This window comes from Macaca nemestrina, chromosome 12 (genome assembly GCF_043159975.1).
Source record: "Macaca nemestrina isolate mMacNem1 chromosome 12, mMacNem.hap1, whole genome shotgun sequence".
Taxonomy (NCBI): Eukaryota; Metazoa; Chordata; class Mammalia; order Primates; family Cercopithecidae; genus Macaca; species Macaca nemestrina.
Window position 1 is genome coordinate 94,844,036 of NC_092136.1, and position 23,342 is coordinate 94,867,377.

General features: G+C 35.6%; 2 protein-coding genes across 4 annotated transcripts in view; one reads left to right on the plus strand and one right to left on the minus strand.

Moving 5' to 3' along the window:
• Window positions 1-11,629, minus strand: LOC105484324 (CWC15 spliceosome associated protein homolog). 2 transcript variants are annotated; one of them, XM_071075486.1, is made up of 7 exons: window positions 11,611-11,629; window positions 8,868-9,006; window positions 7,868-7,980; window positions 7,470-7,558; window positions 6,490-6,597; window positions 2,787-2,905; window positions 1-170 (listed from the first exon to the last, which is right to left on the minus strand). In XM_071075486.1, the coding sequence occupies exons 2-7, from the start codon at window positions 8,996-8,998 to the stop codon at window positions 41-43; spliced, it is 690 nt and encodes a 229-aa protein (XP_070931587.1). In that variant the 5' UTR covers window positions 8,999-9,006; window positions 11,611-11,629; the 3' UTR covers window positions 1-40. The 2 variants fall into 2 exon arrangements, with proteins under 2 accessions (XP_070931587.1, XP_011744141.1); XM_011745839.3 differs by lacking the exon at window positions 11,611-11,629 and adding an exon at window positions 10,339-10,482.
• LOC105484325 (lysine demethylase 4D) overlaps window positions 10,516-23,342 on the plus strand; it is a 24,379-nt gene continuing 11,552 nt past the window's right edge. For both annotated transcript variants that reach the window (XM_011745841.3, XM_011745840.2), the window contains exons 1-2: window positions 10,516-10,909; window positions 12,494-12,588. The gene's annotated coding sequence lies outside the window, so the exon portion shown is untranslated. The remainder of the gene's footprint in view (window positions 10,910-12,493; window positions 12,589-23,342) is intronic.

Below are 23,342 nucleotides of genomic sequence, written 5' to 3' on the forward strand. Positions count from 1 at the left end.
TTTATGTTTTACAGTCTTTAATGAAGCACATAAAACTGTACTACTTAATATATTTCTCCATGAACTTTTTGTGAAATTCAGATCGCAGTGTGTCATTTACAAATCTTTTGTCTTTCTTCTGGTCATCTACACCTTTTGCACAGTTCTTGAAGACAACATCATCATCCCACCTGAGGAAGAAAAAGCAAACAAAATGTCTTAAAATGTTTGTATCAGGAGACAAGAATACTATGTGCTCTGCAAGGCTTAGTCAGTTACACAGAAAGACGCTCAACATGTGTATCATTTGATGCAGCAATTACACTCAAAAGAATAATGTCATCCTTAATACATAATCTTGCTTCTTATAGCAAGAATGGCAATTCCTACTTAGAACATGTAAAACATTCTTACTATTTCTCCAGTAAAAGAAACTTTTGAGTTAAAAAATAGAAATACATAGATTTTAATTGCATAAATATTTAATGTTTTTAGGTCTAATACAAAGAGGCTGCACCTAGGACTACCCTAATATTAGTATAGGCATTTGTAGATGATAGTAGCCAATCAATTTAATGTAGTTTAGATTATGTGGTTTTGAGGATTGTAGATATTCCTCTTTTATCAGTTAATGTTTAGTAATCATCTACTGTAATATTTGCATTACAGGCCAACAAAAGGAGAAGCAATCATTGGGGTGTAATAATTAAGGCTCAGATATGGCGCACATGTACATTAACCACGGAGAAGTACCAGCCAAAGAACTCAGGGCAGAACTCTGGTTGGATTCCATAAGGTATAAGTGTGAAAAAAAAATCCATAAGTAAGTTATAAAATACATGTGTTATAGAAAATAAAGAGCATGATTTCAGAATATCATCTAGCATATAAAACAGCTGCCCATATACATAAGATACCCTCACAAATATACATAAAACACAAACCCATATCATGCGTGTGTGTATGTGTGTATGCGCTTACATGCCAGGAGAAACTGCACATGGGAACAAATGTGGGAAACTGCACAACGAGCAACAAACGTGGGCACCTTTGGAAAATAGTGCAGTAAAGTCATCACTGATGCAGTATACAGAGAAGCATAAGAAGCTGAGCAGATCAATATGACTGGGATATAAGACATGTTTCTGTCTCCAATTCCATTTGCATTCAAAAAAAGCAAAAAAACAAACTATATAGCTTTATTTTTATATATAATCAGTAGTTTTTTCTGTATCCAGTCTTTCCTCAACTCCAAACAGGCTTTTAGTCCCTCCTTCCCAACACCAAAATGCTCTTTCCTGACATTAGTATTTGTCCTCGATGATCACTCCTCTCCTCCTGAAACACCTGGTTTCACTTCTTTCAGTTCTCCTCCCTTCCCAACTGGCTGCTCCTTGTCAGCCTAGACTTTTTCATTCAAAATTCATTCAATCAATATTTATCAGGCACCTGTATAATGTTTAGAGGTTGGGTAGATGATTAGAACAGGTATTGGTAACTAATCATCTACCTAACCTCTAAACATTATACTAAGCTCAGTTCTGACTTCTCCTCTCTAGCTATATCCTTCCCTAGGTGATTTCATCCTGTGTTATGGCTTTATAAAGTTTATCTGAGCTGATAACTTCCAAATCTACTATCTCCAGCTTGGACTAATTCCAGAACTGTATCAGCGGTACTACATTACTCCAGAGGGGAAAGCGGTCAGTAGTACTGCATCACTCCAGAGGGGAGGGCGGGTAGCAGTACTGCATCACTCTAGATGGCAAATAATAGCAGTAGAGGTGGTGAAAAATAACGAATATGGTTTAAAAGTTAAGCACTGTGTTTCCTTGATGAATGCATATAAAATAACAACCATTCTTCCTTCCTCAACATTTCCTGTAAGCTTTTCTGTTTTATTTTACATATCACCATCTGAAGGATTTACAGTATTTACAATTTATACTTCCTCCCTTTTCAGCCCTCCTTTTTACCCCTCCAAACACACACACTGTACAGAAAGAATTTAAAAAGCAGGCCTGGGACCACAATCCTTAGAAATGCCTGCTTCCAAGGTTGGCCCCTGGCTGGCATTTGAAAATTTGGATTTAAGAAATCTTCTCACTGTCACTGTGCCTACAATTTACAAATAATGTGGTTTATGCTGAACACCTACTGTCCTTTTAAGAGTCTGGATTTTGCTATGTGCTAAGCAAAAGCTGCGTACATGACTAGCCACGCCCAGTAAAAACCCTGGGCATGGGATCTTTAATGGGCTTCCCTGGGCAGCAGCACTGCACACGTTGCTGCACTGGGGGAAACAATGTGCTGTGTGACCACTCATGGAAGGGATAGAGCATAGTGAAACCTGCACATGGATTCATCCATTCTCCATGTGTGTCTTTTCCCTTTATAATCTAGCTGTGTGTCTTTATTACCTTAGCCAAGCATGTAACTATATGCCAAGTCCCCTGAGTTCTTCCAGTGAGTGTCTGAATGTGAGAGGCCATCTTGGGGACCCTTGATATGCATACCTAAAATGTAAGGGCCTCAGTTTATTACTCTGTCCCTAGTGCTTACATCATTATCTGGTACACAGCTGGTTATTGCAACTATCTACTGAAAATAAGTTAATTTTCTTTCATTTAGCTTCTTCCATTATTCCTAATTGAACAGAGAAGAGTATCCGTGAACGAACGGTGGACTTTTAGAAGCTTCATATAATGCACCTTGCTATCCAACTTATAATCTGCATGCCTGTGCATACAGACAGACACACACACACACACACACACACACTTCATTACTCCGTTACTGTATAGTACCTTCTTTTAACTTTGAAGTTGGCCTGAGGCTGCGATGGGCCAGTGAGATTAAGGAGAGGGTTTCCGCTCAGAATGTTTTCCATACGAATCCTCTCTTCTTCAGCTTTTTGTTCTTGTTCCTGTCAATGATAAAGGAAGATTAGTATTTACTTATTTTAACTCTGGGTTCAATTTTTTTTATATTAGCTCACTGAAAAAAAAAAACAGATCATTGGGATTTTACGGCAAGAAAAGCATCAAGGCAGGCTTTTTTTTTTTTTTTTTTTTTTTTTGGTTTTTGAGGCATACTAGAAAAGTCTCCCTCATCAAAATAAAATAAGTTGGCATTTTTATTATAAATATTTCATGGTTGATATCAGTCTCTTCCAACTGTGAAATGTTAGAGATTCATATTTAAATCTATTTTCTTTCTTGAAGTACATGTAAAATTAATAGCTTTAAATTTTAAGCGTATATCAATAAGCATATTCTAATAATTTAAGAACATATTAAATATCAAAAAGACACATTTAGCAAAACTATTACCTCAATTTTAAAGGGTCATACATAACTGTGATTTAATTTAATCTTATTTTGAATTACTAATAATGTAAACTTGCGTCTCTAGGTTTGGTGAGAAGTTATTAATGAAGAAAACTCCTAAAATAGGACAAACTACCATGTACAAAATTATATCCAGTTAACATGAATTTCTACTAATTTACCTGAGGCTGATCTATTTTGTTTTTATTGACTTATTATTGAGTTTCTTTTCTTTTTCTTTTTTTTTTCAGACGGAGTCTCGCTCTGTTGCCTAGGCTGGAGTGCAGTGGCATGATCTTGGCTTACTGCAACCTACACCTCCCAGGTTCAATTGATTCTCCCGCCTCAGCCTCTAGCATGCGCCACCATGCCCGGCTAATTTTTGTATTTTTAGTAGAGATGTCATTTCACCATGTTGACCAGGCTGGTCTCGAACTCCTGACCTCATGATCCATTCACCTCAGCCTCCCAAAGTGCTGAGATTACAGGCGTGAGCCACCGCGCCCGGCCTCAGTTTCTATTTTTATACCTCCCATCCTTTATCAGTTACAACACTGTCTTTCTTCACTTTTATTTTAGCATCAACTTCTTCAAAGTCAAATCATCCTGAGTTTCCTTCTCAGAATTTGGAATATAAAATGTCTAAAATCCTTAGCTATCACTTCTAGATCTACCTGTTAACATGCTATCTTAAGCTAAATATAAATCCCATTTTGCTGTGTTTTGGGGATGACAGAAATCGATGACTTAATAGATCAAGGAAAAAGAGATGGTGTGGAAATCATTTTTTAAAAAATTATTTTAATAACCTAATTTTTCATACAGATTACTGATATTCATTTCAATATTCAAATGTAAACAATGAATTTCATTTTTATGGAGAAAAATAAAAATGAAAATAGGAGGTGAGAAGATCTAACTTGTAAGGAAATAGGAAAATTCCTTTACATCACTGGTCAGAATTTAAATAAAATCAGGAACTATCCATCACAGATTAAGTACAAGTAGCTCTCTAAAAGCTATATATTTATTTGTAACAAATTATACTGATGCTTAAAGGGAAAAGATATTTCTCTGAAATACTAGAAAAATAGGAGCTTAGGTATACAATATATCCAAACTTATAATATAATGTGTATGACATACAAAGGTCATGGACATTTTATGTTTGGAATATTATTTCCTTTGGAGTTACTGAATGATTGTCACACACAGCCCTGGGAAAAAAGGCATAAACTCTTTCAACATTCAAACAGCAGGCATACTATGTTTCATAATATAAGCTAGTTGTCAGATGGCATGTAGGTCAAATCCTAACTACCTGTTTTTGTAGATATTTTATTGGAACATTTCCACACTCATTCGTTTATGTACTCTGTGGATGTTTTTATGCTACAACAGTGGAGGTGAGTAGGTGCGACAGAGGCTCCATGACCAGCCAGCCTAAAATATTTACTACCTGGCCCTTTACAGAAAGTGTGCTGACCCCTGACAAGGGTTAAATGGTTTGAAAAATCTTAAATTTGGGACGTGGCAAAAACCAGCCAATAGAAAGGGAAACAGGGCTAAAAGAAACTAAACTATCATTCAACTCCAAGAAATATCAACACGTTTTATTACATGAAACTCACAAAACTGCAAGGCCTTCTGTCTAAAATGCTTATCGTCCCTCAAGGTCAACCAAAAGCATTTAAATTGCTCATCTCTTTATGTGTCCAGAACTATTAGGCAAGCTAAAAGAATTTGGAACAATTGCCCTCTAGTGGTATGCAAGTGGGATTGGGAATGTTTTTATAATTCTTCGACTTAAAAACTACATGTAAAAACTATAAGCTGTTATAGGAATTATGCTGTCTTATAATACAAAACTTTGATGAGAATTGTATTTTAAAATGCCTTCCTTCTTCCAATCTGAATTCTAAGTCATCAAAGTCCATCCCAAATTCTACCTCTTTTCTGAATTCTTCCCTGGCCCTCCTGATTCACATGAACTCACTTCCCTAGATTCCTGGTATTGACCATGTAGTATATTTTCTTACTTTCTTTTTTAAAAACAGAACAATTCTTGCATCAAATAAAATTTTACACAGAAATCTACAAAAAAGCTGTGCTGCTCTGGTTGAAAACATCCCTACCTGAATGTCTTATAATGTGTCAAATTCAGTATGTTCAAAACAGATCTCATCAACTACCTCTTCTCTCTGTATAAATATGGCAATTCTTTTGCATTCCCTGTATTGATGTACAGCACCAACATTTACCTACAAAGTGAGGGTCCTCTCTGCTGCCACAATCAATCAGTCACTTTGTCAACTCTACCTCTTTTATTTTTTATTTTTTCCTGCTCCCCTTCCCACTTTGACCTCCTTGATAATCAGTTCTATCAGCATCTAATTACTTATCTTAATTCCAACTCCTATCATACAAGTTAAGAGTCTCTTAATTGGTAAGATTACTGAAACAGCCTCCTAACTCAGTTTTTTTCCAATCCATCCTGCGTATTTTTGCCAGAGTAATCTCTCTAAAATGCATATCCAATTTTATCAATCTCCTGCTTAAATCAACCAGCTCCTCATGTCCTTTAGAAAAAAATCTAGACTCCTTCAGCATTGTTTTGCAAATCTCTAATGCTCTGACTTGTGCTTGCCTCCTCAGTTTCACCTCTTATTATCACTCTGGGTAATTCATTAAGAGTTTTAACTAGCTTTGAGTTTTATATTTTTTCCTCATATTGTGTAAACGGAGAGACTGTGGGGGCTCAGCAAAGTTAGGTAGCTTGACCTAGGTTATATAATATCTACTGACTAATTGCCTTAATAGTACCTAGGCAGGAGACAGAGAGATAATCTTTGTAGACCATGACTATATCTTGATCATCTTTGATTCTCCTGTCAATTAACAGATATTGACTAAATGTTGAACAAATGAATAAACTAGTGAATGACTAGCAAGCTGCTGAATATTACTCAATGTATCTGAACTATTGGGAAAGAATTTTTAACATAACCAGGATACCTAGGATGTCACAAAAATAATAAGATTTATAGATCTACAAGTGCTATAATATTTAGACACGGTAAGGGAGATTTCTAATATAAGAAGGTATTACTTATATTCAAAAAAATTTCTACTTTAGTATATGTGAGAGGAGAGATGTAAATATTTAACACTTTGGTTTTACCTTCCTGGCCTGCTCTTCAGCTCTTTCCTTTTTAATTTTTTCCAGTTCTGCAAGAAGAGCTGCAGTATCATCATCATCACTTTCTTCTTCAAAATCTTCATCTTCTTCCTAAAAGAACAGTGAGAGCCCAGAAGATTGGAGGGAAAATATACATTACCAAAACACAGTACATATGTACAATATATCACCCTAAGAAAGTCAAAACAATTTTATGTAGCTCAAAACAACTTTAAGCTAGCAAGTAAAGATAATCAAAAGTGCAAAAAACTGCTAATTTCTCAGAAGAAAATAATTTCAAATGAATAATCATTAAATTTCACTTGAAATTAGGTTTCTTGTTTTAACTATTATGAGTAACTCCATCATTTAACTCTAGAATTAACTGCTGATATGTATACACAGGTAGATATTACTCATTGGATGCCACTCAGGTTTTTCACTGTCCTGTATGTAGAAAACTGCAAACTGATTATAGGCTCTAGGGTCCCACAGAATTTTATCATTAACTGATGTGCTAATCCTTAAAAACCTTCTGCTTAGATTACTTCCCTCACTAAGCACAGAGGGAACCATTAAGTGTACTCCACTTATAGAAAGGGGCATATCTAATGTGGAAAGGCCTCCAGGTACAACTCTAGAGGGCACTGTTTATAGGAAACCCAGTGTGAAGAGTGCCCTGTAGAGGTGTGTAACACACCATAGTGCAGCAGTTTAGTATAGGACATTATTTTGCGGGAAAGCATGTCTTTTAAGATTCCTTCCATATTTGGTTCTCTAGAGACCAAACTTGTTCTTAAAAGTCCCACAAAATAATACTTTTTGTTTTAAAATCAACTATAAAGTTTAGCACTGAGGTCAGGGTTATATTTGAATAACAGCAAGCAAATATATGTCACTTCTTAAAGCCAAAGGCATAACAAGTATTTCAGAAAAACATGGTAAATCAATTATTAGAGATGAAAGGAGAAAACAAAACATACATCTGTTAGAGGGTCATCTGCATCAAGGTTGGCAGCAGGAATCTGGTCTAACCGTGGCTTTTTTGACACTGAAGAGGAGGTTGTATGTTCTGAGGGGAAACAAAAATCACTTAACTTAGTAAAACAAATACTGCATTTCTTAAAATGTTTTAGGGACCTGTGGGCACGAGGAGCCCACACTGAAAGCATTATCCACAGTGAAATCACATCCACAGTGCCTGGGCAAATAAGCCTTTGGTAAATATTTGTTATTGTTATCTCTAATGACTTAAGAAAGTATTACAGCTCACATCAATCTGTAAAAGCAAACAAATGGTTAATATTTTCCAGTTGCTACATAAAAGAAAAACTATCAACAACATAATTTTAGAGATAAATGTCTTGGATAGTGTTGGTACCTCGGGTTGGACGATCTCTGTTTTTCTCTCTTGCAGCAGCTCTCTCTCTTTCTTCCAACTCTCTCCTGAAGTCACGGTTACGAACCTCTTCAGGGGCATCCTGAGTAGTTTGTCTAAAGTAGAAACAAACCAGGGCAAAAATGTTACTTAAACACACACACACATACACACACACACGACTGTGGTAATGGAAGACAATTCAGGAATGAGACTTTGTCCTTCAAGCATAAAAAAGGGAAGTAGATAAGATCATAATCTAATCTGAAAGTTACTAACAGCCACTCTTGTGATGTTCCCAATATTTCAAGAAGTCCAAATTCAATCACGCATTTTCCTATAATAAGGCTTTACGTGATTAAAATGTCTTTAATTTTTATTGGTATTATCAACTCAGAACTTAACAGTAATATTTTTAATATATTGACTGGTGCTGATAGTGCATAATCTCTCTGAGGCATTATTATTTCTGTTATTTATTGTTGTATCTACATACGAAAATTTCTGGTTAGTAGGAATTTTGCATTGTAAAACCACAGGGCAGAATTTTAGTGTTAAACATCCTATTGCATTCTAATCCTATGATAATAGATAAATGACATAACTCGAACATACTACTATATCATGACCATGCCATTTAACAGATTTGGTCTTGTTTTGTGAACAAGAAAAAAAAGAGGCCGGGCGCGGTGGCTCAAGCCTGTAATCCCAGCACTTTGGGAGGCCGAGATGGGCAGATCACAAGGTCAGGAGATCGAGACCATCCTGGCTAACACGGTGAAACCCCGTCTCTACTAAAAAATACAAAAACCTAGCCGGGCGAGGTGGCGGGCGTCTGTAGTCCCAGCTACTCGGGAGGCTGAGGCAGGAGAATGGCGTGAACCCGGGAGGCGGAGCTTGCAGTGGGCTGAGATCCGGCCACTGCACTCCAGTCTGGGCGACAAAGCGAGACTCTGTCTCAACAAAAAAAAAAAAAGAAAGAAAAAAAAGAAAGTCTTACTACCTGTATTTTATCTTTGTGTGAGAGGGTAGGTCTCTGCTTGAATACTGCTTTGAAAGTTGGCTCAAATCACCTTCTCCTTTTCCCCTTCCACCTCTTGCAGGTTCAAAGGTTGGCCTGGCTGCTGTTGTCATCTTTTATGCTTTGAAGAAAAATATAATCAAGTTATTTACAACAATACAAACACTCATTTTACAGAGTATTAATATCCATACTAGTGAAATAAATTCTAAAACTCATTCCCCTAAACCTGCTTAATCTTCTTAAACAAAAGTTTTCAGGAAAACAAATTATGAGGCTTAGGCCGTACAACGAATATGGCTTCTCAGGCTTGTCTTAGTACAAAAAATTCTGTCATGAAGATCTGAGTTTGCATCCCTATTCTCCTTCTGACTATATGGGCTTGAGCAAGTCACCTGGCTTAACCTTCTGTCATCCGTGGAATGGAGATATTCCTCATAGGATTACTATAAGAATTATGACACTTGACATGTCAAAAGCCTTGAAAAATACAGTACTACCATGACTAAGTTTTAAAAATTTCCAACTCAACCTTACTCTACCAGACTCTCTAAGGTTTGCATTTTATCTAAACTTCACACAATAGCAAATAGGCTAGTAGAAACAAAAGCTAAAAACAAACAAAAAATATCACTGACAAAGTTACTAAGTGTCTGAGAAAAAAGTTACTAAGGAAAGTGTGTTAAACTTCAATGACAGGTACATAGAAAAAAATTCTTAACCTTTTGTTGAGCCAATTTTCTCCTACAACAGGCATCATATTATAAATCAGATCGTTTGTGGGTTATAACTTAAGGACTGTTCAAAAAAAACAAAAACAAAAACAAAAAAACAGGAACCTCAGCCCCAGAGGATTCTGATGACAAAAATCAGGGACCCATTCCCTAAGTTACTTTCTGCTTGGAGCAGTCACAAGAATACTGCCTAGCAGATGCAGTCATTAAAACCCTGTTAGTGTCGGAAAAGCAAGTGTGTGGGGAGGGTGGGCGAACTGGGAGGATTTTTTTTGGGGGGGGGGGAGTGCTTTCTCCTAATTTTCAAAAAGAGTAAGAGACATGTATACAAAGAAGAAACGGGGTTATCTGGAGCTGGGAGTCCGCCCCTTCCCACACACTAACGGAATTATCACTCCGGCCTCTCGTGAGCTAGTCTTTGGCTATAACGAGAAACTCGTTGCCCCTTAACCCGTGCCCAGCGCCGCAGGGGTGCGAGGGGTAGTGAAGGGAGGACCTGGGGTTCGCTTTACGCGGTAGGCTCGCTGCCTTTTATGCTGCGATCTCCTCTGCGGGCCCGAGAGCTCCGGACGCGCCTGACAGGCACTCCGTTTCGCCCCTAGCCCGCTGCTCTAGGTCCTCCACCGCCCGCACTCTGCACTCTGCCGCCGACTCCGACCCCAACTGCCCTTTCCCGTCCCACCGGGATGAGGAAGAAAACCTATCCTCCTGCCGCTCACATTGGCCGAGGTCAGATAAAGCAATCTCCGATGATCATACAGACGCCATTACGACTCCGGGCTCCCAGAAACCTCTGCGCCCAGGGCTAGCGCCTACGACCCGGAAGCAAAATCCAAGCGCTTCGGAGGCGGAAGCAACGACCAATCCGCAGTGGCCGAAGTGGAAGTCGGCGTAACGGCACTAAGGGGCGGGGCCGAAACGGCCCAGGGGGCGGGCGTTTGAAATCAGTGCCTTAGAGTAGACCCTAAACATCATTTTATACCTTCAAGAACCAATTACTTAATGTCTCTTCCGTCTTTTCCGTCCCCGACCCCCTCCCAGACTCCTTCATTCCGGTACTGCGTGGACGGAAAGCCCCGGGTAGCCGACACCACGTCCCCGGCTAGCGGGAGAGAGCGTGGAAAAGGATTACACCAAACTGTTTAAATCCAACGACTCCTGCTTCCATCCTTTCTCCTGAGCTAGAACCAACAAACCTAGAGAGTTGGGCTTCGGAAAAACTAGTGTTTTCATTTAATTGGATATGAAGAAAGAACAAATATGTACGGGGCAACCACGATCTTTACAAAGGTACATTCCTGCAAAAATATTAACACTTCAAAGCAAAGGTTGTATTCGTAATGTTTGCTAAAATTTTTTATTTAAAAAACGTTAGTTTTAGTGGGAGGGGAGATGTCAATATTTACGACAGCGTTTAGAACGGTGGGCCCAACTGCCAGGAGCACAAGATGTAATTACTAAGATGGCTACTTAAGTGTTAAGTTTTAATAAGACAACGAAAAGGAGAAAACCCAAAAACCAAAAACCCACCAATCCTGTCTCCTCCCTTCCATAAAAAAAAAATCCTGAGAACAGAGATCTTGATTGTTTAGCTAATCTTAGTATCTCATCACATAGACCTTGACATATAGTAGCTGCTCAATTAATATTTGTTAAACAAATGAAAATTCAACTTCCCCAACTTAGTTTAAAATATAAGGAACTCACAAAGTTGAATATTTAAATGCTTTCTTACCTCTAAATTCTTTAAAACTTTTAAATGAAGAAAGAAAAGCAGAAAAAGCCCTTTCACTCATAGAGTTCAAGATGAAAATCTTGATTTTTCTTACTAAAGGTATCCCTCCTCCAGTCTTAAACGTCTCACTAAAGGACACGATCATCATACTAGTTACTCAAACCAAAATCCCAGAGTGCCTACTTAAATTCCTCTTCTTTCACTTTTCACATACGGTTCATTTACAGGTCTTACCAATTCTACTTTTAAAACTTACCCGAAATTTTATTCTACTGCCATTACCCTTGTCCTGGCCAACACCATCTCCTACCTGGATTGTAATTGTTTCCTATTGTATCTTCCTGCGTCATCTTTTATCCTACAGTCAATGCTGCATATAGCCAAGAGAGTGATCTTTTAAAATTAATCAAATGGTGTTACTATCCTGTGTAAAATTTCACTGCACTTAGGATAAAAATCACATTTCTTAATGTGACCTGAGACGCCACGGAGTCTGGCTCCTGCCTAACTTCCAGACTTCACTTCCAATCAGTCACTCGCTTACACACTAAGCTCTAGACACAGCCAACTGGACATTTCTGTTTTACGAAACAGGGCAAGATTCCTTCTATTTTAGGGCCTTTGCACTAGCTTTTCTCTGTTGCCTGTGCCCCAAGATAACTGTATCACCATCCTTCATGTCTCAGGTATCACAGTGAAGTTTTCCTACCCCCACCCCTCCAACACTTGTGTTTGTACACTATCACATCACCCTGTTTCATTTTTTCATACCACTGAACATTACCAGAATCTAATCTATTCATTTTTTACTTCCGTGTTTCTTGTCTGAGAGACAGCATAGGAAAGTCATTAAGAGAAAAGGATTTTCAGCCTGCCCATTTTTCTTCTAAATTCCAATTCTGCCCTTTCCTAGCTCTAACCTTAGGCAAGTCATTTTCCCTTTCTGTGCCCTCAGTTTCCTCATCTGTAAAATGGGCGTAATTCTAGTACCTAACTTATAATACTAGTCTAAGGATTAAGTGAATTAATACTTGTAAAGTGCTTAGAACTGTCTCAGCAAATAGTACTTGCTAAATAAATGTTAGCTATTATGGTTATTAATATTATTTTTATTATTATTGTCTATCTTCCTATATTAGAACATAAGTTCCAGGAAAGCAGGAACCTTGTCTCTCTTGTTCACTGGGTGTATCCTCTGCATATAGAACAGTGCCTGGCACATAATAGGTGCTGAGTAAGTATCTGTTGAATGAATGAATGAATGAATGAATGATGCACTATCAAGTAGAGGAATGAAGTAACAATGGTGAGATGGTGACACAATTATAGGAAATACCCACAGTTTTTATGTTCTAACTGTCCTCATTAGCCTGGAGTGAATCACCTTAATGGATTTAACTCCCAGCCCACTAACTCAATCTTTTGGTTGCCAGTGGTGATCAAATAACCACCCTATAATTTCATTAACACCAATATACAGTATAGTCAATCCACAAAATTAAAAGCTTTTGACTTAAATGGTCTGAAAGTGCTAATAAGAAAATGAAACTAAAGCTTTTGACTTAAATGGTTTGAAAGTATTAAGAAAAGGAAACTTAAGTTTACTAAAATCTTGAAATTCATCCAATCAGTTAACCTAGCTGGCAAAAATCTTATAACCTCCCAAGAATTCTTATTTTAAACCTGTTACCACAAAATCTAGTATGGCTCTTAATTCTGCCTGCCATTCCTCTTACCCTCTCCTAATTGTTTATTTTCCCCCTCTGCAATAATATAATTTCCCACATTCCCCTTTCTTCAAGTCTACATGCCTCTTTTACTCCTTTTCCCTCCCCATTCTCTTTCCTGGTAGTAGATCTCAGTTCTCTGAGAAAATAGAAGCTCTTAAACAAAGACTTCTTATCTCCTCTTTCTGCAGATCTATTGAGCTGCCTTTGGCTATTCCTGTTTCCTCAGATTCCCATGGAGATGAGGTGACCCACATTGTCCCTTGTGCTCTGGGCCCTAATTCCTCCAGATTTCTTAGTGACTGGCATTTTGCTCTATATTTTCTGTTTCTTATGATCTATGAGACCATCCCTTTCAGATCATTTTTATCAGCTTTTCGACATGGTATAGTATATCTTAACCTTAAAAAAGGCTCTTTCATTTTAATATGCCAAAGACAGCATTTAATTAAATGTGAAAGGGATGTAGTTTGGCCCTTTATTGCAAAACGTATATTCTTATGGCAGGAGTAACACAGGAGTTTCAGTTTCAAGCTTAAACAAAAATCGACACCTAAAAGGGAAAATAGAAGCCATAAAAACCTAAGAAGAAAGTTTAAGAAACTATTTATAGAACCTAAAATTTGGAAAGACCTTTCAATCAAAGCAGAACACCTTAAGAGCTTTAAAAGAAATACTTTTAAAAATTCATCTATCCAAAAATTAATTTTATAGCAGAAGATGCCAAAAACAAGTCAATAAATGCTAGATTAGCAAATTTTGTAATTCCTATAACATATAAAGGATTACTGCTACTACTAATGATACACATAAAAATCACAAACTACCCAATTAAAAAATGGACAAAAGATATAAACAGGCCATTCTGAAAAAGCAATTTCAAATAGACAATAGTCAATAAACATGAAAGACACTCAACCTTTTAATGAGGAAAATGAAAGTAAACTAAAAATGGATTATCACGTTACAGCATCAGATTGGCAACAATTAAAAAATTAAATGACATAGTTGGATGGGATTGAGAGAAAAGGGGATCCAGTCAGACAGCGGGGGACATTGGTCCCCCATTACCCTCATAGTAAAAGCCAAGGTGTTCACAATGGTTTCCAAAGTTTTCTGTGGTCTATCCTTTCCCCTGCCTCTTTGACCTCATAACTTGCTCATGCTTTTCATGGCTACCTCCTTCCTATTGTTGCTTGGACACACACACAGCTGCTCCTGCCTTAGGGCCCTCACACTAGCTATTTTCTCCTGCCAAGGCTATTCTTCCCTGTCTTATTCAAGTCTTTGTTCAAATGGAGGCCAACCGACCTTGGGCATCTCTACTTAAAATTGCAACTGTTCTCCCTCTCTGTCCCCTAACATTCTGTACTCCATATCTCCCTTCCCCTGCTTTCTTTTTATTTTTAAAAATTATATTATACATAATAACATGCCATGTATCATCTTCCATGACCCAAAATAATTTAGTTATGTGACATTTATTGTCTCTTTCTCTACTTCTTCCATGTAGAATGTAAGTTCTAAAAGGGCACAGATCTTTGTTTTGCTCAGTAATATAGGCCAAGCATTAAAACAATGCCTGGCACCGATAGCTACCCAATAAACAGTTTCCATATGAGTGAATAAAAGAAAGAATGAATGGATGAGCAAATGAATGAATTAGTTTTAAGAGGAAAAAATTATGTTCTGTTGTAAAAAGTTATTGCCTTAATCTATTTTATATTTTAAAGGAAAAAAATAACTTACATTGCACTAGTCTGAAATCTTGATTTCAAATGAAGATATGATAAGACCCAGAAATACGCTTTTCTTTCGGGAGAGAATCTCTAAATGAAAAAATCATATGAGATCAGGCTTTATATGTACCATCAAAATCCTAATTAAATCAGCCCTAATCCAATCACAACTCTAATCCAGCTCTCTCCATCTCTTCTAATTGAATCACTCTCTCCAATTCTACTAAACTCTCATTCACCACGTTATTAGCCCACAAAATGTGAACATTTTGCTTAAAAATGTTTATTTGTGGCTTTTAAATAGGAATACGAAAAAAACCAATGCCCACATGTCAGAAATTACATTTTAAAATAAAGTAATATAAATAATGAAATCTACTTTAAATTTTTAACCTGAAAATGACACATTTTCTAATATGAAATGCTTTCTTTGATGTTTTGACAAGTGAGAATATAAAAATAAAGTAGCTAGCCCTCTACCAACAAAATCTTCATTTTTAAGTGAAGACATTCTAAGGCTTAGATCGTTTCCTGGAGACAGCCTCAAAATGAAATATCACTTGCTGATGGTCCAGGCCAGGTTACTGGATAATATCATAAGTTAACCACCTCTCATCTAATCTAATCACATAAATACTTCACCCGCTGACCAGTGTACTACTAGGAAGACAATTAAAAACAAATGTATCAAAAATAGTTAAAACTAAAAAACTAAAATACAGAAAATAAAGAAATAGAAAAAGACATGCCAGGCAAATTCTAATTTAGAAACCTTGATGTAGCAAAATTAGTTAGCAAAAGTATTCTTTAGGTTGAATAACACTAATGGGGACAAAGAAGTGCATTTATTACGTTACGAAGAAAAATACACTGGGAAAATTACTATCAGGGACACGTATGCAGCTGACAACATAACTTGAGAAAATATGAAGCAAAAGGGAAAAGTGACAAATCTACAATCATGGTGGGAATTTTTTAAGATAAATTTCTCTCAGATTAGTAGATCAAGCAAACAACAACATTGATCTACTATATATGTGTATACATATATATGTACATTATATATGTATGCTTATTTATATGTGCATGTAAAAAGTTCACTGTAATCAGAGCAGATTATATATTATTTTCAATAAACATTGAATATTTACAAAAAGTAATGATGTATAAAGCCCCCCAAAAATTTCAACAAATGCCAATGTATGCATTTCTTTTTTATTTTTATTTATTTATTTATTTTGAGATGGAGTCTCACTCTATTGCCCAGGCTGGAGTGCAGTGGCGCAGTCTCAGCTCACTGCAACCTCCTTCTCCCAGGCTCAATGGATTCTCCTCCGTCAGCTAACCGAGTAGCTGGGATTATAGGTGTGTGCCACCATGCCTGGCTAATTTTTGTATTTTTAGTAAAGACGGAGTTTCACCATGTTGGCCAGGCTGGTCTCGAACTCCTGACCTCAAGTGATCCACCTGCCTCGGCCTTCCAAAGTGCTCAGATTAAAGGTGTGAGCCACTCCACCTGGCCCAATGTGTGCATTTCTAAATGATAATAGTCTTGTCAATTTTTGAATTTTATATAAACATTCAAAGTGTTTATGTAAATGAATATGTATTCCTTTGTGTTTTTGCTTTATTCCTCCCACTTAATGTGTGCTATCTGTAGCTCTGATATACTATTTAGAGTTTCATTGTATAAAAATACACACTATAACTTGTTAGTTCTAGTAATTATCTTTTCATTGTAGTGATATTGCAAATAATGCCACAATGAACATTTTTGTAAATGTGCAGAGATGCATGTGTGTGCATTTTTCATATATATATATTTCATCAACAGGATGAGAGTTCTTGTTCTATAATCTCACCACACTTGATATTGTCCAGCTTTTCAATTTTAACTCATTTGGTGGATGTATAGTGATATATCAGTGAGGTCTCAGTTTGCATTTCTCTGATTATTTATTCACATGTTAATTGTCCATTTGGATTTCTTCGTCTGTGAGGTATCTGTTTAAATCTTTCTATTGAATCATCTTTTCTTTATGGATTTCTATGATTTCTTAAATTTAGGCATAGTTCTCTGTCACTTACTTGTGCTGCATATACAATTCGCCACTTCTCTGCTTCTCTTTTGGGTGTATTTTGATATACAACAATCTTTAATTTTAGAGTGGTTCAGATTATCATTCTTTTCCTTTTTGCTTAATGCATGGTATTTCTTGATTATGAATGTCCCCACTCCGGAAGTCATAATTATATTCTCAGGTATTATCTTCTAAAGGTTTCATAGCTTCACATGAAATTCATTTTTGTGCATGGCATGCTGGAAAAGAGGCCTTGAAATCCGATGGAGCAGATATTCTTACCTTGTTCCTCTTTTGTAAGAGTGACTTTGCTATTCTTGGCCCTTTGGACTTTACTATAAAATTCAGGAGCCAATTGTCAAGTTCCACAACAATACTTTTGGAATTTTAATTGTGATAACATTTAATTTACAGATTAAGAAGACATTCTTAAAAATATAATGACATTTTTACAATACTAAGTCTTCAAATCTATTAACAGGTTATATCTTTCCATTTGTTTAGGATGTCTTTAGTTTATATTAATATGCTTCTCTAAGTACATTCATATTGTTGTCTTCATAGAAATTTTGCAAATTTTTGTTAGCATTAGTCTTGTTACTTAATGCTTATGCTATTATAAATGGCATCTTCCTTAAATTTTGGTTGTCTCATTGTTGCTGGTGTATAGAAATATTATTGATTTTTTATATGTAGCTATTTTAAATTCAGAGAACTTGCTAAGCTCTCTTATTAATTCAAATGGTCTATTCAGAGATCTTTTGGATTTTGTCGTGTGTACAATCATGTCATCTGCCAATAATGACAGCTTTGTTTCTTCCTTTTCTGTTTTCCTTGCCTCCTTATGTTGGTTAGGACTTCCAAGACAATGTTGAATAAAAATGCTGATAGCAAGCATCCTTGTCTTTTTCCTGATCTGCAAGGGGAAACTTATAACTTTCATTATTAAGTATGATTTGGCTGAAGGTTTTGGATAGATGCACTTTATTATATTAAGATTTTTGCCTACTATTTTTAATTTGCTGAAAGGATGATGAATTGATGAATTTTATCAAATACTTTCTCTGCATCTAATGAGATTCTCTTCAGTTTGTTAATATGTGCTATTATACTATTATTTTTTAAAGTTTCATCCTTTGATTACTGGAATAAACCCATCTAGGTTATGATGTATATATTGCTGGAATCAATTTGCTCAGATTTTATTTAGGATTTTTTCATCTATGTTCATAAACGAGATTGACCTATTTACTTTTCTGATAGTATCCTCGTTGGGAATTTGTACCATAAAATGAGTTGGGAAGTATTCTTTCTTTTTCTATTCTCTGAGAAAATTTATCTAAGATTGGAAGTATATCTTTCTTGAATGTTTACTAAAATTTCTTGGTGTGGCCATCTGGGCCTAGAGTATATTTTCTGGGAAGAGTTTTACCTATTGCTTCAGTGTCCTTGAGGGTTATGGATATATTTATTGTTCTGTTTATTCTTTTGTCAGTATCACTGTTGCATTTTTCTAAGAATTTATTTACTTCATTGAAATGTTAAACTGTATTGGCATAAAGTTGTTCATACTTCTTTGTTGTCTCTTTTATGTCTGCAGCATCTGTAGTGATGACTTCTTTATCTTTGTTGATATTGGTTAGTTGTGCCTTCTATTTTTGTTCTTTCCCATTTTCACAAGTCTTTTAAATTTTACTAGACTTTTTTTGAAAAGCCCAACTTTTGGTTTTGTTCATCATATTTTATATTGGCTTTATATTTCATCAGTTTCCGGTCTTTTATTATTTCTCTTCTTTTTCCTTCTTTGCATTACTTTTTTCTGACTTCCTCAGATGGATGCTTAGCTCATTTAGTTTTTTTAACCTTTTTCCCTTTCTTAAATATTTATTTAAATTTATAAATTTTCCTTTTAATGCTATTTAGCTGCATCCTACAAGATTTGAAATGTAGTATTTTCATTTAGTTCAAAGTATTTTCTAATTTCTATTTTTTATTTTATTCTCATTAAAGGTTTATTTAGAAATACACTTCTTATTTTATAAATTTGGGAACTTTTTAGTTATCTTTTTGATATTTCTCACTTCATTGTTTGTGGTCAAATAACATATTCTGACTGTTCTTGACTGACATTTGTTAGAACTTGTTTCATGGCCACAGTTATGGTCAATTTTGTAAATTTTTTTATAGAACTTGGAAAAATATATATTCTGCAGCTTGGGAGTACTGAGTTTTATATGTCTGTTGCTTTTTAACTGCTTAATCAGTAGGGTCCTGGTTTATGCCTGTCATCCTTGGGTCTCTTTTACTCTCACAAGTGTCTCAGCTTAGATGGTAAATGGTAGGATATAATTAATGTCAAAGTTTAGAGCCACTCTTATTAAAAATCTTAAATGAGTATAGAATTTCTACCAACTCAGTCAACATTGAACATTTTGCTAGAGATCGTTACTTAAGACTTCCCTATTTCTAAAAAAAAAAAAAAAAAAAGTAAGATATGTGACTATTAAAAAAGAAGAGATATAATTTTAATGATTTTTTCCCTAGAAAATATTATCTACATGGAAAATTCTAGAATTGATGGCCAAGCTAATAGAACTAATAGGAAATAAGAGGTACAAGGTTTGAAAAGGGATGTAAGATCAATAAATAATAAGAAAACTTACTAGAAAAAAAAATTTCCATTTACAGTACACTCAAAAAATTATAAAGTTCCTAAGGTTTTATTTAAGAAAACAGATTCATTATCTTTTTGATGCAAATCTGAAGCTTCATTGATATACACACAACAAGATCTGAATAAATGGATAAATATACCAGTAAATAGGTGGGAATGATCAATGCAGGAGCTATGAAAATATACCTCTAATTTTCCTTTAATTTCAATGCATTCCCAATTTAAATTAACAGTATTTGACAGAACCTGACAGATTTATTCTACAATGAATACTGAAGTTTCACTCTATAAATATACCCAAGATAATTTTGAAAAAAGTTGAATAAGTACACGGAGACTTGCCTTAGTAATTATCCTAAGTGTAAAGCTTTAGTAATTAAAACAATCTAACATTGGCATAGAAATGTACAAATAAATAAATGGACCAGATGAAGAGTTTAGAAAGACATCTGTCCTTACATTGTAACTTAGCATATGTGAGAAAAGGATTCCAACTGAATGGGGAAAATGGTGGCAAACAAGTGGATTTCTTTTTTAAAAAAGTTCTCTGTCTTACAATAACAACACAATATTCTAAATGGCCAAAACAAATAAAAGTGAAAAGTAAAGAAAACAATGATAAGAAAATATGATCTTTTTGACCCCAAAGAATACATGAATTACTTAAATAGTACATAAAGGCACAAATTATAATGGAAAAGATCAATAAATTTGATTACATTTAATTTTTTTCAAATATTAAAGAAACATAAACAATAAATGGAGGTAGTGTGCTGAAATAAGTTATTTGCAACAATACAATCGACATATAATTATACCAAACATTTAAAGAACTTTTAAAAATCGGTAGAAAAAGAAAACAATCTAACTGAAAACAATGGGCAAAAGATATAACGGTAATTCAGAAAACTGAAACCTACAAAAGAAATAAATCAGTGAAAAAGTACTTGACTTCACCAGTAAACAGGTCATACAATAACAACAACAACAACAACAACTGCAATAATAAAATAAAAGGAGATAAATCATTTTACCAAATTGCCAACAACTGAAAAGTTGACATTATCTAATGCACCTGGAGGTGTGGAGAAACAGAAACTCCTGTTAGTACATAGGTTAATTAGGATAGCCACTAGGTAGAGCAATTTGACATTGCCTAGTAAAATATAAAATGTTGTTTCTTTATCATTTAGAAATGATAATTCAAAGTATCTAGCCTAGATAAATTGTCACATATAAGAAAGAGAACACACACAGCACTGTAAGTTATAGGAAACACTGGAAGTTATGTAAATACCCACCAATAGGAAAGTGCTTTAATAAAATATATTTTTATAACAGACCGTATATAGTGTATGTATGTGTGTATGTATATATACATATGTGTATCTATGCATATGTGTATATGTATATATACATATGTGTATCTATGCATATGTGTGTATGTATATATGAATATATCTTGAAACCGTTAATGTTGAATTTAAAAATTGCAGAAAATGAGGCCAGGCGTGGTGGCTTATGCCTGTAATCCCAGCACTTTGGGAGTCTGAAGCTGGCAGATTGCTTGAGCTCAGGAGTTTGAGACCAGCCTGGGCAACATGGCAAATCCCTGTCTCTACAAAAAATAGAAAAATTAACTGGGCATGGTAGCCTGCGTCTATGGTCCAAGCTACTCAAGAGGCTGAGGTGGGAGGGTGGCTTGAGCCTTGGAAAGGGAGGTTGCAGTGAGCCAAGACTGCACCACTGCACACTGAGGTTGTGGTGAGCCAAGACTGCACCACTGCACTCCACCCTGGGCAACAGAACCAGTTCCTTTCTCAGAATTAATGAATAAAAATAAAAATTGTAGAAAATGAGCATATTTAGCATAAAATTATTTATATAAAATAAAAATAGCAGGCCAGACATGGTGGCTCACACCTCTAATCCCAGCACTTTGGGAAGCCAAGGCGGGCAGATCACCTGAGGTCAGGAGTTCGAGACCAGCCTGACCAACATGGTGAAACCCCATCTCTACTAAAAAAATAAAAAAATAATTAGCCAGGTTTGATGGCAGGCACCTGTAATCCCAGCTACTCGGAAAGTTGAGGCAGGAGAATCACTTGAACCCAGGAGGCGGAGGTTGCAGTGATCTGAGATCATGCCATTGCACTCCAGCCTGGGCAACACGGCAAGACTCCGTCTCAAAAAAAGAAAAAAATAGCAGATATACAAAACAGTATTATTGATGGATACACAACACATATACACACAAAAAGATACCCAAAGATGGGTAGCCAATTCATGACTAGTTGCTTATAGGCAGGGGTAGAGATAACAGGATTTAAGATTTGGATCAGAGAGGGAATCCCACTTCATCTGAAATATTTATTCTACTTAAAAATACTTGAAGCGGGAGCAAGATTTTTAAGGGATATCTGTTGTTACTACTTTATTCAGCATTACACTGCCAGGGTAATTAGGCAAGAAAAAGAAGATATTCAGATTGAAAAGGAAGAACTAAAACTATCTTTATTGACAGATTGCATGATCTTATATATAGAAAGTCCTAGGTAACTTGCTAAAAAGCACTAAAACTGAAAAAGAAGTCCAGCAAGGTTGCAGGATACAAGATGAATATACATAAATTGATTTCTGTGCATTAGCAGTGAACAATATGAAAACAAAATTTAGAAAACAGTTCCATTCACAATAGTGTCAAAAAGATTAAAATACTTAGGAATAATTTTAACAAAAGAAGTGCAAGACATATACTGGGAACTGGAAAATATTGTTAAGCTAAATGGAAAGACATTCCATGTCAATGGATCAGAAAACTTAATATTTTTAAGACGGTAATGCTCTACAAATTGAACTCCAGATTGATGCAATCCTACCATAATTCCTGCTGGCTTTTTTCCTCCAGAAATTAAAAATCGATCCTAAAATTCATATAGAAATATAAAGGAACCAGTATAGCCAAGACAATCTTGAAAAAAAAAAAAAGAATTTGGAGGGCTCACACTTTTCTGTTTCAGACCTTACTACAGAGCTCTAATAGACATTGCTATAAGGATAAACATGCTTCAATGGAATAGAATTGAAAGTCCAAACTAAACTCTTAGGTTTATGGTTAGTTGATTTTCAACAAAAGTTTCAAGACAGTTCAATGGAGAAAGAATAACAAATGGTGCTGGAACAACTCGATATCCCCATACAAAAGAATGAACTAGGATTCCTACCTCTCAGCATACACAAAAATTAAGATTGATCGTGAGCCTGAATATGAGCTAAAACTGTAAAACACCTAGAAGAAAACAGGATAAATCTTTGTGATCTTTCACTGGGCAATAATTTCTTAGACACAAAGCCAAAAGCACAAACAACAACAAAAATTGATAAGATGGGCTTCATCAAAATTCAATACCTGTGCACTTTGAAAGACATAGTCAAGAAAGTGAAAAGAAAACCTACAGACCTGGAGACCACATTTTCAAATCATATATTCAATAAAGGACTTGTAACCAGAACACATAATGAACTCTTGCAACTCAGTAATAAGAAAACAAATAAAGAATAAGCAAAGGATTTGAATAGAAATTTCTCCAAATAGATATATGAATGGCCAATAAGCTTAAGAAAAGATGTGCAATATCATGAGTCATTAAGGAAAGGCAAATGAAAACCACAATGAGGCCAGGCATGGTGGCTCGCACCTGTAATCCCAACATTTTGGGAGGCCAAGGTGAGAGGATTGCTTAAGCCCAGGAGTTCAAGAGCAGCCT

Bases quoted from the DNA above. Each gene is read 5' to 3' on its own strand.
- LOC105484324 (XM_071075486.1), bottom strand. From the start codon at position 8,998: ATGACAACAGCAGCCAGGCCAACCTTTGAACCTGCAAGAGGTGGAAGG. The intron at 6,598-7,469 runs GTATGTTTTGTT...CTGTTCTTTTAG, and splicing joins CAGATGACCCTCTAACAGAT to GAAGAAGATGAAGATTTTGA. The intron at 171-2,786 runs GTACTATACAGT...TTTCTTCCTCAG, and splicing joins AACTTCAAAGTTAAAAGAAG to GTGGGATGATGATGTTGTCT.